At 54.7% G+C, this 18,291-nt stretch overlaps 1 protein-coding gene across 2 annotated transcripts; it reads right to left on the bottom strand.

Annotated features, from left to right (window-relative positions):
- Positions 1–2: 2 nt before the first annotated feature.
- Positions 3–15,255, bottom strand: HOMER3 (homer scaffold protein 3). 2 transcript variants are annotated; one of them, XM_054650139.2, is made up of 10 exons: positions 15,045–15,255; positions 9,208–9,346; positions 6,083–6,239; positions 5,400–5,531; positions 4,426–4,563; positions 3,985–4,106; positions 3,090–3,246; positions 1,452–1,562; positions 937–1,017; positions 3–376 (listed from the first exon to the last, which is right to left on the bottom strand). In XM_054650139.2, exons 2-10 carry the CDS (start codon positions 9,219–9,221, stop codon positions 188–190), a joined length of 1,101 nt encoding a protein of 366 aa, XP_054506114.2. In that variant the 5' UTR covers positions 9,222–9,346; positions 15,045–15,255; the 3' UTR covers positions 3–187. The 2 variants fall into 2 exon arrangements, with proteins under 2 accessions (XP_054506114.2, XP_054506118.2); XM_054650143.2 differs by having other exon boundaries at positions 4–376; positions 4,426–4,533; positions 15,045–15,254.
- Positions 15,256–18,291: the final 3,036 nt, after the last annotated feature.

Below are 18,291 nucleotides of genomic sequence, written 5' to 3'. Positions count from 1 at the left end.
CGGGAGCTCTCAGTGGTGCCCAAGGATCTCTTGGTGATGCCCACGGAAGCTCTGGGTGGTGCCCAGGATCTCTCTTGGTGCCCACAGGATCTCTGGGTGGTGCCCAAGGACCTCTGGGTGCCCTCAGGGTGTCTGGGTGGTGCCCAGCCCCAGCTGAGCTGCCCCTCTCCAGGGCTCTCTGCTCTGCTCAGTTGCTCTCCACCAGCTTGGCCAGGCCCTGCCTGAGCTCGCTGAGCTCGAAGATCTTCACATCCATGATCTCGGCCACCCTGGTGACCTCGTGCTGCACCCTGTCCCTCTGTGCCAGGCTCTCTGCCAGGCTCTGCTCTGCCAGCTGCAGCCGCTGCTCCAGCTCCGCGTTCCGGGCCTCCAGCTCCTGCGGGGACGGACGGACGGACGGACAGAGAGAGACAGGCAGAGAGAGAGACAGAGAGAGACAGACGGATGGACAGACAGACAGACAGACAGAGAGAGAGACAGACAGAGAGACAGAGAGACAGACGGACAGACGGACAGACAGACAGACAGAGAGACGGACAGACAGACAGACAGGCTGCTCACAGCCCAGAGCGCCACCCCAGGGCTCCTTCCTGAGCCACCGGGGGGGGGGAGCTCCGTGCCCTGCCCTGCCCATGGGGTGAGGCTGTGGGAGGGCAGCTGTGCCCGCAGGGATGGCCCAGCCCCGTGGGATCGGCCCTGGATCCTCCCCAGCCCCGTGGGATCAGCCCTGGATCCTCCCAGCGTGGAGGGGTTGGCCCTGGAGCTGCTCTGGATCCTCCCCAGCCCCGTGGGATCGGCCCTGGATCCTCCCCAGGTGTGGATCCCACCCAGGATCCCAGCCTGGATCCTCCCAGCCCGGTGGGGTTGGCTCCCCAGTCACAGTCTGGGCAAAGCAGGGCTGTCCCCAAGGTGCCACCTCCCCCTTTTCCCCTTTACCTGCAGCTTCTGCAGCGTCTCCTCGCGCTCGCCCTCGGCCTCCCAGCGGCCGCACCTCTGGCTCTTCAGCAGCTGGATCTCCTGGGGAATGGGGGTTTATCATTGGCTTTGTGCAAATATTGAGGTGAATATTGTGTGTGTTAGTGTGAAAAATGGGGGTTTATCATTGGCTTTGTGCAAATATTGAAGTGAATATTGTGTGTGTTAGTGTGAAAAATGGGGGTTTATGATCTGAGTTCTCTTCCCAACCTGGTGATTCTGGGAATTCTGAGCTGCCAAGATCCTGAGCCTCTCCACCCCAGCACATCCCTGTCCCTTAGAGCTCTGATAGCTGGGGGCTCTCACAGGTTTTTGGGGGTCACACAGGTTTTTGGGGGGGTCACACAGGTTTTTGGGGGTCACACAGGTTTTGGGAGGGGTCACACAGGTTTTGGGAGGGGTCACACACGTTTTTGGGGGGTCACACACGTTTTTGGGGGGGTCACACAGGTTTTTGGGGGTTCTGCCAGCCTCACCTCATCCTTGGCCTTGAGCAGCAGCTCCAGCTCCTCCAGGCTCTGGCTCAGCTCCTCCTTGTTGTTGTCACTGGAGGAGTCCTGGGCGCCCTGAGCCTCCAGCTCTGCCACCTGCAAGGTGAAATCATTGCCTCAGGAACTTCCTGACCCCTCAATAATTCCCTCAATAATTCCCTGCAAGGTGGAATCCTCCCCTCAGGAACTTCCTGACCCCTCAATAATTCCCTCAATAATTCCCTGCAAGGTGGAATCCTCCCCTCAGGAATTTCCTGACCCTCAGCACCACTGCCATGCTCTGGCCTCCCTGCAAACCCACCTGGCTTTCACCGGGCAGCTCCTGCTTGGGGCTGGGAGGGAAACAATTCCTTCAGCTCTGCCCGGACCACACCCATTTGGTGGCTCAAAAAACCATTTTGTGCTCAAAACAAACCCACTTTAGAGCCCGTGCCTGTGCTTTCTGCAGGAATTCTGTGCGCTCCAGCACGGCTGAACTGGCTCCCACCCGGCCCCTGAGCCCCAGCCTGCAGATCCAGCTCTGTTTGGAGGCCTCCAAAAGCTCTGGAGCTGCTGCAGAGCTGAGCTGGAAGGGTTTGCCCAGGAGAACTCCCCTGGAAAATGCAGCTCGGCGCCTTGGATTATTCATGAGGAGGATGAATTTTTAAAGTGATTCTGGGCTGCTCTGAGCTCTGCTCTGAGCTCCAAGGAGCTCACCCAGACAGGGAGCAGATCCTGCAGCTCCCTGGAGCCTCAGGGCCAGGGTGGGGCCAGAACCCACCAAAATTTAGGGATTTAGGGACAATGATGGGGGTGTTTCACTGAGCTATGGCTCCTTCTGTGATCCTGCCGAGGTCCAGGGAATCCTGAGGGAATCCTGAGGGAATCCTGAGGGAATCCTAAGGGAGGGATATTGGGAATAACAACGGGGAATCCTGAGGGAATCCTGATGGAATACTGAGGGATGGATGTTGGGAATAACATCAGGGAATCCTGAGGGAATCCTGAGGGAGGGATATTTGGAATAACAACGGGGAACCCTGAGGGAATCCTGAGGGAGGGATGTTTAGAATAACACTGGGGAATCCTGAGGGAGGGACGTTGGGGATCCCAAGGGAATTCTGAGAGAAACTTGAGGGAGGGATGTTGGGAATAACACCAGGGAATCCTGAGGGAATCCTGAGGGAAGGATGTTGGTGATCCTGAGGGATGGGCACTGGGAACCCTGAGAGTGGGATGTTGGGAATGAGCCCAGGGAATCCCTGGGGCGGGATGTTGTCAGTCCTGAGGGATGGATGGAGGCTGTTGTCCCTCCTGATGGAGGGATGGCGGGTGCTGTCCCTCCTGATGGAGGTACGGCGGGTGCTGTCCCTCCTGAGGGTGGGATGGATGGAGGGATGGCGGGTGCTGTCCCTCCTGATGGAGGTATGGAGGGATGGATGTTGTCCCTCCTGATGGAGGGATGGCGGGTGCTGTCAGTCCTGAGGGTGGGATGGATGGAGGGATGGATGTTGTCCCTCCTGATGGAGGTATGGAGGGTGCTGTCAGTCCTGAGGGTGGGATGGATGGAGGTACGGCGGGTGCTGTCCCCCGGCCGTGCCATGCCAGCCCCCGTGGCCGTGTCCCCCTGCCCTCCTGGCTCACCCGCTGGCGCAGCGCCTCCGTCTCCTCCTGGTACGCCGCCAGCTCCTTCTTCCACTGCTCCACGCTGGCGTTGGCCTCGTGCAGCGCCGCCACCAGCTTGGAGTTGTTGTCCTGCAGGCTGAAGAACTCGGCCTCCCACTGCACCTCGCTCACCGAGCTGGGACAGGGGGAAATCCTGGGATTGGTTCTGGGATTCTGGGATTGATTCTGGGATTGATTCTGGGATTGATTCTGAGATTGACTCTGGGATTCTGGGATTGATTCTGGGATTGATTCTGGGATTGATTCTGGGATTGATTCTGAGATTGACTCTGGGATTCTGGGATTGATTCTGGGATTGATTCTGGGATTGATTCTGTAAATCTGGGATTGATTCTGGGATTCTGGGATTGATTCTGGGATTGATTCTGGGATTGATTCTGGGATTCTGTGAATGATTCTGGGATTGATTCTGGGATTGATTCTGGGATCGATTCTGGAATTCTGTGATGATTCTGTAAATCTGGGATTGATTCTGGGATTGATTCTGGGATTCTGTGAATGATTCTGGGATCGATTCTGGGATTCTGTGGTGATTCTGTAAATCTGTGATTCTGTGATTGATTCTGGGATTCTGGGATTCTGAGATTGAGTCTGTGAATCTGTGATTCTGTAACGATTCTGTGATTCTGTAATTGATTCTGTGACTCTGTGATTCTGGGATTCTGTGACTGATTCTGTAATTCTGTGAGTCTGTGATTGATTCTGTGATTGATTCTGTGATTGATTCTCTGAATCCAGCCAAGGCTTTGAGCAGCAGGCAGAGAATGAAAAGTGCAGAACGGGTCAGAACAATTTGGGATGACAAAACCAAGCACCCAACCCTGACAGAGGGGGAATTTGAGGGCAGCCTCACCCCTCGGAGAGCATCTTCTTCAGCCTCTCCTTCTCGGTGCTGATCTCCACATCCGCGCTCTGGCTGCGGAACAGTTTGTCCTCCCCAGGTCCATTGGAGCTGATGATGGGGCTGGGCAGCACCTGGGGCAAGGACAGGGACAGGTGATGATGATGATGGGGCTGGGAGGAAGGACAGGGACAGGTGATGGTGATGATGGGGCTGGGAGGAAGGACAGGGACAGGTGATGGTGATGATGGGGCTGGGAGGAAGGACAGGGACGGGTGGGCACCTCCAGCAGGGTCCCCTCCCTCTGGGCTGGCCCTGGGGCCACCAACCCGGCCTGGCTGTGCAGGGTCAGACCTGGAGGGGTCCATGCAGGGCACAGAGGGACAGCAGGGCAGCAGCACAGGGAGCATTTTTCCCTTTTTCTCCCCTTTTCTCCCCATTCCCCGGCCTCACCTGGTGGGAAGGGATGCTCAGGGCAGGGTTGGTGAGCTCAGTTTTATCCTGGCATTTCTCCCTGGCCACACGAGCTGCCTCCTTCACTTCCTGGAACTTCTCTGCAAACTGGAGGGGAAGGGAAGAGTCACCCTGGGGCTGGGGGCCAGCAGAGCAATGTAATAGAAATTATATTGATATTATATAAATATCATATAAATATATAATATACCATATATTATATAAACATATAATGATGCTCTGCCTGCAGCCTCCTTTAAAACACTTCTGAACTTCTCTCCAACACCACAATTCAGGGATTTGAATCTGAGTTTGGCACTCAGGGCCGTGGGTTCAGCACAGAAGCAGCCCCAGCTCCATTCGTGGCACCCAAACCCCTCTGCAGACCCAGCTTCACTTTAGAGCTGGTTTTGGAACCTTGGCACCTTGAATCCCATTCCAGCCTGGTGAGAACAGCACCTCAGGAGGTGCCTGAGGATCCTCTGGAGGGGTTTCTGCAGGGGGTCCCTGAGCTCACCTGGGACAGGCTCCCTGGGCTTACCTGGCTCAGGTCCCTGAGCTCACCTGGGACAGGTTTCCAGGGCTCACCTGGCTCAGGCTCCCCAGGTTCCCCAGGCTCCCAGCTCACCTGGCTCAGGTTCCCCAGGCTCCCCAGGCTCCCCGGGCTCCCAGCTCACCTGGCTCAGGCTCCCCAGGCACCCCAGGCTCCCCAGGTCCCAGCTCACCTGGCTCAGGCTCTCCAGGCTCCCCAGGTCCCTGCTCACCTGGCTCAGGCTCCCCAGGTTCCCCAGGCTCCCCAGGTCCCTGCTCACCTGGCTCAGGTTCCCCAGGTTCCCCAGGTTCCCCAGGCTCCCCAGGCCCCAGCTCACCTGGCTCAGGTTCCCCAGGCTCCCCAGGTCTCCCCAGGCTCCCCAGGCCCTGCTCACCTGGCTCAGGCTCCCCAGGCTCCCCAGGCTCCCCAGGCCCCAGCTCACCTGGCTCAGGTGCTGCTCAGAGGCGAAGCCCAGCCCGTACACCGTGTTGGCCCTGCTGTCTGCCCACTGCCCGAACTTCTGCGAGGTCTTGGTGAACGTCATGTTGGGGGTGATGGTGCTGTTGATGATGGCCTGGGCAGGGGACAATGGGGACAATGGGGAAGGAGGGAATCCATCAGGGAATCATTGATCAGGGAATCATCGATCAGGGAATCAATCAGGGAATCCATCAGGGAATCCATCAGGGAATCCATCAGGGAATCATTGATCAGGGAATCATTGATCAGGGAATCATTGATCAGGGAATCATCGATCAGGGAATCATTGATCAGGGAATCATTGATCAGGAATTAGGGAATTAGTTGGGGAATCAATCAGGAAATCAGTCAGGGAGTCAGTCAGGGGATCAATCAGGGAACCAATCAGAGAATCATCTGCTTTTGTGGGGGGAACAGCTGCTTTTTTTGGGACACAGCTGTTATTTAGGCACACAGCTGTTATTTTAGGGACACAGCTGTTATTCTGGGGGCACAGCCATTATTTTGGGGGCACAGCTGTTATTCTGGGGGCACAGCCATTATTTTGGGGGCACAGCTGTCATTCTGGGGGCACAGCCATTATTTTGGGGGGCACAGCTGTCATTCTGGGGCACAGCTGCCGGGGGGTGCCGGGGCAGTGCCCACCTTGGTGCCCCCCACGCTGATGATCCTGTAGACGCTGCGCGTGGCATCGTAGAAGTAGGAGACGGTCAGGGCGTGTTTGCTGGCTGGGATCCAGTTCCTCTTGGTGGCAGGGTCGATCTGGAACACGTGGGCCCTGGTGCTGAAGATGGGCTGCTCCCTGCAGGGATGGAGAACAGGGCTGTTAATTCATGGCTTTATAGGGGCAGGATTCCAGCTGGGGGCCAGAACAAATTAATATTGGAATCATTGTTTTATAGGGGCAGGATTTCAGCTGGGGGTCAGAACCAATTCACATTGGAATCATTGTTTTATAGGGGCAGGATTCCAGCTGGGGGTGAGAACCAATTAATACTGGAATCATCATTTTATAGGGGCAGGATTTCAGCTGGGGGTCAGAACCAGTTCACATTGGAATCATCATTTTATAGGGGCAGGATTTCAGCTGAGGGCCGGAGCAAATTCACATTGGAATCATCATTTTATAGGGTTAGAATTTCAGCTGGGGGTCAGAACCAGCTAATATTGGAATCATGATTTTATAGGGTTAGAATTTGAGATCAGAACCAATTCACATTGGAATCATGATTTTATAGGGTTAGAATTTCAGGTCAGAACCAATCCACATTGAAGTTGGATACACCAGCAGGAGAACAGGGCTTTGAATCATGATTTTATAGGGTTAAAATTTCAGCTGAGGGTCAGAACTAATTCCCACTGAAGCTAGATACACCAACGATAGGTTAGTGATTATTAGATGCTTAAATCTGTTGTAGAAATAACAATCTAAAGCTAATTGTTCTATTACGAGCTCATTTGTAGAAGGAAGTGGAGCAAGTGAAGCATTAAAGGAATTATTGGAACCAGCAGAACAGTGCCCAGCACCTGGACACAAAGCAGGGGGGCTTGGATGGTGCCAGAGGTCACAGAGACCTGAGGAAGACTTTCCTGACTTCATCCCTGACCCAGTTTGAGACCACTGACCCAATTAGACAGAAGAACTGCACACGTGTGAAGGACTAATAACCTCATTTTAACACAGAGCAGGGATGGGAGGGGCTGGCCTTATGCAAATGTATTATTTTGGGAAATAAATAGAAGGCAAAGAGCCTTGTGCAGCGCAGTCACACATTTCAGAATTGTCTGTGATTTTTGGTCCCAGTGTGAGGGCAGCTGAGGGAAGGGGAAGAGCAGCAATTTCCAGCCACACTCCCTCCCCTCTGTCCTGGTCAGCCCTGCTGCTGCTGCCAGGTGCCCACCAGCCCCTCCAGGGACAGGGATCATTGTGTAATAATCACAGGTCCTCTGAACCACGCTTCTCCCAGGAAAATCCTGGGAAACTCAGAGGAAAGGATTCCTACAATTATTATCTCTCTTTCTGTAGCCATTTATCGAAACAGGACAGCCCCTGTGGCAGGGAGGAATGAGGAGGAGACTCCATCTTATCAGAGGGCTAATTAATTATTTATTATCCTCTATTATTCTATGCTGTATTACACTATATTCCACACATCTGAACTGAATCTGCCAAGCACCCAACCCTGCTCACCCTGCCCAGAATCTGTGCCTGTCCTGACAGTCCTGACACACACACACAGGCCAAGGAAGCAAACCCCCTCACTGTGGGTGAACAATCCCCACATTGCATTCTGCTGTGGCACACACACAGGCACAGAAAATGAGATGAGAACTGTGTTTTTCCCTTCTCTGAGGTTCAGAGAATGTGAAACCCAGAAATATTCTTGGGAGGAATTGTGCCTTGCTTTTCTCTGTGCAGAGCAATGCGGCTAAAACCGTTGTTTACAGACATGATTCTCCAGAGTGCTGCTCCTGGATGGATGGATTGGTCATGGATGGACAGACAGACAGACAGACAGACACAGGAATTGAGCACACAAAGCTCCCTGCCCCCAGCACAGCTCTTCCTGCCCTGACTCACACCAGGGAAGCACATCCTGCACGTCCCAGCATCAAAGCAGGTCCCCCAGTGATGGAAGGAAACTCTGCACCCCCAGACGTGCAGCTGCTCAGGGAGCCCCAGCCCAGTGGGGTTTGGGGCTGGAATATCCCAGGAGCTGAGCAGGGATTCTGCCCCCAGCCCAGTGGGGTTTGGGGCTGGAATATCCCAAGAGCTGAGCAGGGATTCTGCCACCAGCCCAGCGGGGTTTGGGGCTGGAATGCTCAGAGCTGCTGCCCCCAGAGTCAGGGATTTGGGTCAGGAATATCCCAGGGTGCTGCCCCCAGGGTTGGGGGTCTGGGGTTGGATTGTCCCAACTGAGCAGGGCTGCTGCCCCCAGGGTGTTCCAGGGCAGGGAAGGAAGGAAGGAAAAGGAAGGAAAAGGAAGGAAAAGGAAGGAAAAGGAAGGAAAAGGAAGGAAAAGGAAGGAAAAGGAAGGAAAAGGAAGGAAAAGGAAGGAAAAGGAAGGAATGTTTTCCATGATAAAACAGCCCAGCTGCTCCAGGGTTCCTCTGGCTGTGACTGCACCCAGGGCCGTGCTCAGAACCCAAACCCAGGGGAGTTTGATGGGATTGGCCCCACTGGCAGCTGCCAGGCCCAGGCACAGTCACAGGCCCAGGCCCAGGCCCAGGCCCAGACTCAGGCACAGGCCCAGGCCCAGGCCCAGGCCCAGGCCCAGGCCCAGGACCAGGCCCAGTCACAGGCCCAGACTCAGGCACAAGCCCAGACCCAGGCCCAGTCACAGTCACAGTCACAGGCCCAGACCCAGGCCCAGTCACAGTCACAGTCACAGGCCCAGGCCCAGGCCCAGGCCCACTCCTGCTGTGTGCAGCTGCCCAGCCCCAGCCCCTGCTGCTCCCTCCCCGCTCCGGGGCAGCCTGAGCCGCCTGTCCCATCAATCCCAGCACCCCTGCAGCTCTCCAGGGCCAGCCCCAGAGCTCAGCAGGGAATATTTGATTTCCTTCCCCCTCCCAGCCCTGGCTCAGATTTCTCCCGCCAGCACAACCCCCCTCCCTCTCTGCCTGCATTTCTGGAGTGAGATTCCAATTTCCCAGGCTCTGTTTTCACGTGGATCATGACCTATCTTTGGCACAGGGGAAAAACTGATATTTCTGCTCCTGAACCCCCAGATCCTGGGCTGGTTTTGGACAGGCCTGAGGCGGGACTTTACCGAGTTGTTGACATTTGTTAGTAGGGGCAGGAGGCTCGTGCAGTTAGTGGGGTGTCCCCTCCTCCAGCAGCTCCTCCTCAGGGCTCCCTCAGCTGCTCTGAGGCTCCTTCCCAGCGCTGCCTCCACAGGGATTCATTCCCTGGCAAGGGAAAAACCCAACAATTATTTGTGATTTGTTACTCCCCACACAAGCAGGCACCTCCAGGGGCTCTGTGTGCCCCCAGCATTCACAGAGCTGCTCGTTTGCAGTGACTCCTCATCACTGAACAAGGTTTATTTCCCCGCTGTGGGAGACATTTGGGTGAGCTGAGCAAACGGAGCAAAACCCCCTGGCAGCAGGGAAGGGGCCACAGGAGCCTGGGAGGCTCCAGGGCTTCCAGCCAAGCCCACGTGGTGCTGCTGCCTGATGGAAAACCCTCCTGGGAGATCATTCCTCGGGCACAGCAGCTGTTCCTGGGCTCCTGCCCATCCTGGAGCCCTGTCCCTGTGTCCCTGTCTGTCCAGGATCCTGTCCCTGTGTCCCTGTCCGTCCTGGAGCCCTGTCCCTGTGTCCCTGTCCGTCCAGGATCCTGTCCCTGTGTCCCTGTCCGTCCTGGAGCCCTGTCCCTGTGTCCCTGTCTGTCCAGGATCCTGCCCCTGTGTCCCTGTCCGTCCAGGATCCTGTCCCTGTGTCCCTGTCCATGCAGGATCCTGTCCCTGTGTCCCTGTCCGTCCTGGAGCCCTGTCCCTGTGTCCCTGTCCATTCTGGAGCCCTGTCCCTGTGTCCCTGTCCATCCAGATCCTGTCCCTGTGTCCCTGTCCGTCCTGGAGCCCTGTCCCTGTGTCCCTGTCCGTCCTGGAGCCCTGTCCCTGTGTCCCTGTCCGTCCTGGAGCCCTGTCCCTGTGTCCCTGTCCATCCAGATCCTGTCCCTGTGTCCCTGTCTGTCCTGGAGCCCTGTCCCTGTGTCCCTGTCCATCCATAGGGCAGTATCCAGATACTGTCCCTGTGTCCCTGTCCATCCTGTCTCCATGTCCCTGTGTCCCTGTCCGTCCAGGACCCTGTCCCTGTGTCCCTGTCCATCCATAGGGCAGTATCCAGATCCTGTCCCTGTGTCCCTGTCCATTCTGGAGCTCTGTCCCCGTGTCCCTGTCCATCCTGTCCCTGTGTCCCTGTCTGTCCAGGATCCCTGTCCCTGTGTCCCTGTCCATCCTGTCCCCATATCCCCATGTCCCTGTCCCTCCCTGTCCTCTCCAGCCCTCCTGGAGCCCTTTCCAGGCTCTGGGAACAGCTCCAGGGTTTCTCTGGAGCTTCCCTTCCCCAGCCTTGGGCACCTCCAGGGGTGCAGGGGCAGCCTCAGCTGCTCTGGGAATTCCATCCCAGCCCCTTCCCATCATCTCCAGCCTGAACCAGCAGAAGGTGAGGACAGAGGGACAGGACAGAGGGATGGGACAGAGGGACACCCAGGGGTGACAGCCGGAGCTGAGCTGCCCCAGGAGCTGCTCCCCAGACACCACCAAGTGTTCCAAAGCAGCGCTGGGGCTCCCACTCCTGTTCCCCTCCCTGAAATGCTGAGTCCCCGCAGCAAAGGGTGAATAAATAAAGGTGTAAATAGTGAACAAACAAAGGTGTAAATAGTGAATAAATAAAGGTGCAAATAGTGAATAAATAAAGGTGTAAATAGAGAACAAATAAAGGTGTAAATAGTGAATAAATAAAGGTGTAAATAGAGAACAAATAAAGGTGTAAATAGTGAATAAATAAAGGTGTAAATAGTGAATAAATAAAGGTGTAAATAGTGAATAAATAAAGGTGTAAATAAAACCACTCGCACCCGGGGCTGGCCTTGGCAGATAACTGAGGAGGAGCAAAGCAAAGGCCTGGAAGGACAAAGATCTGGTGGCACTGGAAGGGATCCAGGGCCCTCCCCAGCTCAGGGGGAAGGGCAGAAATCAACAGCCCTGGGAGCTTCAAAATAACCGGGGGATATTCACTGAATGAGGGGATAGGGAAGGGGTCAAATGCTGCATTTTTAACATGTTCTGAGCTGGAATGTTTAGCCTTGCATTTTATTTTAGGGGTGAGGAAGTGGGGAGTTGTGAGTTGCTGCAACTTCTTTTAGTGGCTATCCGCTGAAAGAGCATCTCCAGTTAGTGAATGTCCTTTAAAAGCACCCCTGAATTCAGTGGATATCCATTAAAAGCACCTCTTAATTTAGTGAATATCCTTTAAAAGCACCCCTGAATTTAGTGGATATCCATTAAAAGCACCCCTGAATTTAGTGAATATCATTTAAAAGCACCTCTTAATTTAGTGAATATCATTTAAAAGAACCCCTGAATTCAGTGAATATCCTTTAAAAGCATCCCTTCTTTTAGTGGATGTCTGGGGAGGATCCAGGGATCCAGGGAAGGTCCCAAGGAATGTTTGTTATCTGTCATTTCTTATTTGTGATTTCTTATTTGTTATCAGTGATCTGTTATCTGTGATCTGTGCTCTGAGCCCCCAGCTGTGGGCCTGGGCCAGCAGCAGTGCCCCGCAGGGCAGGGTGAGGAGAGCTGGGGACACGGTGACACAGGCCCAGGGCACAGCAGCCCCGTGCCAGGAGGGACAGATGGCACCAGTGGCACCAGGCTGGGCACAGGAGGTGCCAGGGGCTGGCAGGGACAGGAGCCAGCCCTGCCACAGAGTCACAGGGGCTGTGCTGTCACAGTGTCACAGGGGCTGTCCTGTCCTGCCACAGTGTCACACAGGCTGTCCTCACTGTCCTGTCACAGTGTCACACGGGCTGTCCTCACTGTCCTGTCACACAGGCTGTACTGTCCTGTCCCAGTGTCACACGGGCTGTCCTGTCCTGTCACAGTGTCACACGGGCTGTCCTGTCACGGTGTCACACGGGCTGTCCTGTCACAGTGTCACACAGGCTGTCCTGTCCTGTCACAGTGTCACAGGGGCTGTGCTGTCCTGTCCCAGTGTCACACAGGCTGTCCTGTCACAGTGTCACACGGGCTGTCCTGTGCTGTCCCAGTGTCACACGGGCTGTCCTGTCCTGTCACAGTGTCACAGGGGCTGTGCTGCCACAGAGTCACAGGGGCTGTGCTGTCCTGCCACAGTGTCACACAGGCTGTCCTGTCACAGTGTCACAGGGGCTGTGCTGTCACAGTGTCACACAGGACAGGAATAAATGGGTGTGAGCAGGATTAAAATGAGTGTGAGCAGGACAGGGATGAGTGTGAGCAGGATTAAGATGAGTGTGAGCAGGACAGGGATGAGTGTGAGCAGGATTAAGATGAGTGTGAGCAGGATTAAAATGAGTGAGTGTGAGCAGGACAGGGATGAGCCCAGCCCTGGCCGCTGGCCATGCTGAGTCAGCTGAGCCCAGCCTGGGGCTGAGCCAGGCTCTGCCTCCCCTCCCTGAGGGAGAATCCCCAGGAATCCCTGAGGAGGGAGAACCCCCAGCAATCCCAGAGGGAAAGAATCCCCCAGGAACCCCTGATGGAAAGAACCCCCAGCAAAGCCCAGGCCAGGTTGAGCCCAGGGCAGCCCAGGCTGAGCCCAGCACCTGAAGGCAGAACTGGGGCACAGAGAGGGGCTGGGAGCCCAACCCTGCTCCTGCTCCTCCTCCTGCTCCTCCAGGGCTGTCTGCCTGCTCTCCTTTTATCTCCCCTCAGCAGCCCCAGGAGCTGTCTGTCTGTCTGTCAGTCTGTCTGTCTGTCTGCCTGTCTGTCTGTCAGTGCTGCTGATAAACTCAGCCCCAGCTCCTTCCCTCTGCCCCTGCAGAGCCTCTGGGGGTGCAGGAGAATCCCAGCCCTGGTCCCTGTCCTGGGCAGGGCCTGGAGCCGGCCTTGGCTGATCCCTCCCCATCCAGGGTATTCCACATGCCAGGGGATTCCACAATTCAGGGTATTCCACAATTCTACCCAGCATATTCCATAGCCCACATCCACAATTCAGGATATTCCACAATTCAATTCAGGACTTTCCACTACCCAGGATATTCCACATTTCAAGCCGGGATTTCCCACAATCCAGGATATCCCACGGTTCCTCCCCAGGGCGCTGAACTGCAGAATTGCTTTGGGGACAAAGTTTGGATTCCAAAAACGGATTTAGGGGTTTGGGAATAAAGTTTGGGAAGATGGATTTGGGGCTTTGGGGACAAGGTTTGGGTTCCCAATCAGGATTTGGGGCTTTGGGCACAAGGTTTGGGTTCCAAATCAGGATTTGGGGTTTTGGGTGCAAGGTTTGGGTTCCCAGTCCGGATTTGGGGCTTTGGGGACAAGGTCTGGGTTCCAAAGCAGGATTTGGGGTTTTGGGCACAAGGTCTGGGCTCCCAATCAGGGCTTTCCCCTCCCCAGGCTGTGCCCTTGGGGAGGAGCAGCTCCAGGAATAGGATCCGGCTCTGCCCCATCCCAGGAGATTCCTGGGGCAGCTGCTCCAGATCAGGGACAGCCCCCAGCAAGGTCACACACACTCCCAGGGCCTTTAAACCCCGATAAATGGATTTCTCTGGAATTCTGGAGCCTCCTGGGTGCCCCTTTCCTCCTCCTGCTCTGGGACACAAACGCCGCTACCACGGAATTAAAATTTTAAAAAAATTTAAAATTTAATTTAGCAATTAAAATTTAAAAATCAAAGCCAGGCTGGAGCTCAGGAATTTTTCAAAGATCCCAGAAAAAAAAAAAAAAAAAAAACAAAAACCCAGCAACGAGAAAATGAGAATTAGAGAAATGGGAAAATGAGAATTAGAGAAATGGAGATTTAATATATTGATATATTGCTTTAAAAATAATTTAACTAAAATCAGCTCCCTGAAGGTGATTTTTTAAATCTTTTTTGTAGCCAGAGTTATGGAAATTCTGCTGGAATTTCAGAGTTATGGAAATTAAAAAAAAAAAAAGGAAAGGGGAAAATTTTTTAAAAGGAAAATAGAAAATTTAAAAACAAGAAAAGGGATTTTTTTTTTTAAAAAAAGGAAAACAGAGAAATTTTTAAAAAGGAGAATGGTAAATTTAAAAAAAAGGAAAAGGAGCCCCAGGAATGTGATTTATTCCAAAGCCCACGCTGGCAGGGAATGATCTGCACAAGAAACTCCAACAACGCCGGGTCCTAAAAGTGGCTGAGGCTCAGAACTGGGACAGGAATCAAAGCCCAGCCTGAGCTCCTGTCCCACAACAAAATCCACCGAAATCCACCCAAAATCCACCAAAATCCACTAAAATCCACACAGCACCACATCCCCGCAGCAGAATCCCAAACACCAAACCCCAAAATCCCAAACCCCAAATCCCGAAATCCCCAAATCCCGAACCCCAAATCCCAAACTCTAAAATCCCAACACCAAAATTCCAAACCCCAAAATCTCAAACCCCCAACGCCCAAATCCCAAAATCCCAACACGGGAACCCCAAACCCCAAATCCCAAACCCCAAATTCCAGCCCCAAAGCCCAACCGAAGCCCGGGCAGTTTCCAGCAGCTCCCACCCGCTCAGCACTGCCGGGTTCCATTTTCCTGCATCCCGAGCCGCAGCAAACCCGACAAAATCCCCGAATTTTACCCCAATTTTTAACTCCGGGAAAGTTTTCGGGCACAGCCGCGCTCCAGCCCTCCCGGCTCGGCTCCCACAGATCCCGGAGCTCTCCCTTCCACGGGAATTGGTTTAAAGAACTTGCAGCAACTCGCCCTTCCCCGCTTCCCTGCCCCGAAAATCAAAGGGAGGCGAAACTTTCCAGCCGGAGCGCGGAGAAAAGCGGCGATTTAACCCTTGAGTGGCCGTCCCCGCTGCCTCGGGAGCGATGAATAACGAAACAACAAAAGGAACAGCGAAAGCAGGGCAGGAACGGCGGCCGCGGCTCTCACCCCATCCCCGCCGGCGCCGCTCCTCTCCCGGCGCCGCCGCCTCCTCTGCCTCCTCTTCCTCTCCTTCTCCCCTTCCTCTTTCTTTCTGTCTTTCTCCGGATCCGGATGCTCTTTAAATTTCCTCCGGAATTTCACTTTGAAGCCTTGCAGCTGCTGCAGCTGCTGCTGCTCCGCGGCACCGGGATCGGCACCGGGATCGGCACCGGCTCCGGGAGTGGCACCGACACCGGGATCGGCACCGGGAGCGGCTCCGGCTCCGGGATCGGCACCGGCACCGGGAGTGGCTCCGGGAGTGGCCCCGGGAGAGGCTCCAGGACCGGGAGCGGCCCCGGCCCCGGCGCTTCTCCGCCCGCTGCTCCCCGGCTGCCCCGCTCGGTTCCGGCCCCGCAGGGAGCGCCTGGATGGAGCCGGTGCCGCTCCGAGCCTTTCCTGCCCCCGCTCCGAGCCTTGCCCCCAGCCCGGCCGGCCCGAGCTCTTCGCTGCCCTCTCCCGGTCCGCTCCTGCCCGCTGCCTGCCGCTCCTGCCCGCTCCCTGTCCCTCCCTCCTGCCCGCTCTCTGCCCGCTCTTGCCCGGTCCCTGCCGCTCCTGCCCGCTCCCTGCCCTCTCCCGGTCCGCTCCCTGTCCCTCCTGCCCGGTCCCTGCCGCTCCCTACCCGCTCCTGCCCGCTCTTGCCCGGTCCCTGTCCCTCCTGCCCGCTCCCTGTCCGGTCCCTCCCCGCTCCTGCTCGGTCCTTGCCCGCTCCCCGTCCGCCCCCTACCCGGTCCCTCCCCGCTCCCGCCGCCCCATCCCGCTCACGTTTGGCCGCTTTTCTTCTCCCCGCTTTATTCGCGGCGGCGGCAGCACCGCCTGCCGGGACAGCGGCTCGGGGCCACCGGGGACGGGAGCTCGGGGCCCCGGGAGTGTCTGCAGCACAAAACCCTGGAACCCTTGGGGTTCTCTGTGCCCCAAAACGCCCTCAGCCCTGGAATCCAGATTCCACCCCGGCAGCACCAACACGGGTGTGAGAACCTGAGTGAGATAACCTGGGTGTGATAACCCGGGTGTGATAACCCAGACTGATAACCCGGGTGTGATAACTGGGGTGTGATAACCCAGACTGATAACCCGGGTGTGATAACCGGGGTGTGATAACCCAGACTGATAACCCAGACTGATAACCCGGGTGTGATAACCCAGACTGATAACACAAGTGATGATAACCCAGTGTGATAACCCGGGTGTGAGAACCTGAGTGAGATAACCCGGGTGTGATAACCCCGACTGATAACCCAGACTGATAACACAAGTGATGATAACCCAGTGTGATAACCCGGGTGTGGGAACCTGAGTGAGATAACCCGGGTGTGGTAACCCAGACTGATAACCCAGACTGATAACCCGGGTGTGATAACACAAGTGATGATAACCCGGGTGTGATAACCCAGACTGATAACCCGGGTGTGATAACCCAGACTGATAACCCGGGTGTGATAACTGGGGTGTGATAACCCAGACTGATAACCCGGGTGTGATAACACAAGTGATGATAACCCAGACTGATAACCCAGACTGATAACCTGTGATAACCCGGGTGTGATATCCTGAGTGTGATAACCCAGGTGTGATAACACAAGTGATGAAAACCCAGGTGTGATAACCCAGTGTGATAACCCAGACTGATAACCTGTGATAACCCGGGTGTGATATGCTGAGTGAGATAACCCAGTGTGATAACCTGAGTGTGATAACCCGGGTGTGATAACTCAAGTGATCATAACACGGGTGTGATAACCCAGACCGATAACCTGTGATAACCCAGGTGTGATATCCTGAGTGAGATAACCCAGTGTGATAACCCAGTGTGATAACCCAGTGTGATAACCCAGGTGTGATAACCCGGGTGTGATATCCTGAGTGAGATAACCCAGTGTGATAACCCAGGTGTGATAACCCAGTGTGAATCCCCCACTGCTCTCACTCAGCCTTTCCTCTCCTCCCCATCCTGCGCTGTTTCCCTGTCCCCATCCCTGTCCCTGTCCCCGTCCCTGTCCCCATCCCTGTCCCCATCCCTGTCCCCATCCCTGTCTCCTGTCCCATCCCTGTCCCTGTCCCACCCCTGTCCCTGTCCCATCCCCGTCCCCTCCCATTCTGTGTTTCTCTAAAACCAAACAGAAATTCCCCATTTGATGCTGCATTTCCTCTCACTCTCTGTCACTTTGTCCAAGTTGAACACTGCCAATATTGAGTAGAAGTAGTATTCAGTGTTATTTTAGTTTTTCGTGTTATTTTAGTATTTAAATTTAAAATGTGAGTGTTTCAATGCAAACCACTGCAATGTAACCTCCTGCAGGGATCCCCCATCTCCCCCTGGAGCACAGAACTCCAATAAACCCCAAGATCTGCTCCTTTCAACCCCAAAATTCCTTTTTTTCCCCACAGCTGCTCAGAATTCCCCTCCAGAACGGCCCCTGAGCCACTTTTCTGTTCCCAAGGACAGAAATTCATCCTTCAGCACTAAAAATACCCAAATCCACCTTTCCTTTTCTGTTTAAAGCAGCTCATTAAAGCCTCCCTCAGTGCCCCTGAGGCCGCTGCTGCCCTGCTGTGGCTCAGGGTTACAAAACCTTCAATTCTGCATTTTTAAAGGGGTTATTGATCAGTCCAGTTAACGTAAAATATTGCTGTACCTGTTAACATTGAACACACGAATGTGCCCACACCGAATCGATGTTGGTGACGCTGCTAATGAGGGTATTTATATTTTTGATCAGTAATTACTCCCAAACCAGCAGTTTTACATGAAATAGTTGCAATTTCAGGGCCAATATTTGCAATTTCGGAGCCAACATTTGGAATTTCAGAGCCAATATTTGGATTTTCAGAGCCAAAATTTGGAATTTCAGAGCCCACATTCGGAATTTCAGAGCCAATATTTTCAATTTTAGAGCCCACATTTGGCATTTCAGGGCCAATATCTGGAATTTCAGAGCCCAAATTTGGAATTCCAGAGCCCACATTTGGCATTTCAGGGCCCACATTTGGATTTTCAGAGCCCACATTTGCATTTCCAGAGCCCACATTTGGATTTTCAGAGCCCACATTTGCATTTCCAGAGCCCACATTTGGATTTTCTCCAGCCCCGGCTGCAGCAGCTCCTCCCCCAGCCCAGCCCAGGCAATCAGGCCCGGTTTAATTGGGGCAGGTCATTAATGAGAGCTCTGAGAGGGGGGGGCAGGAGGGTCTGCCCTACTTGGGGGGGACAGGGGGG

This window comes from Agelaius phoeniceus, chromosome 29, assembly GCF_051311805.1.
Source record: "Agelaius phoeniceus isolate bAgePho1 chromosome 29, bAgePho1.hap1, whole genome shotgun sequence".
Taxonomy (NCBI): domain Eukaryota; kingdom Metazoa; phylum Chordata; class Aves; order Passeriformes; family Icteridae; genus Agelaius; species Agelaius phoeniceus.
Note: the sequence above shows the minus strand (reverse complement) of the source record. Positions and strands in the feature narration are given on the sequence as shown.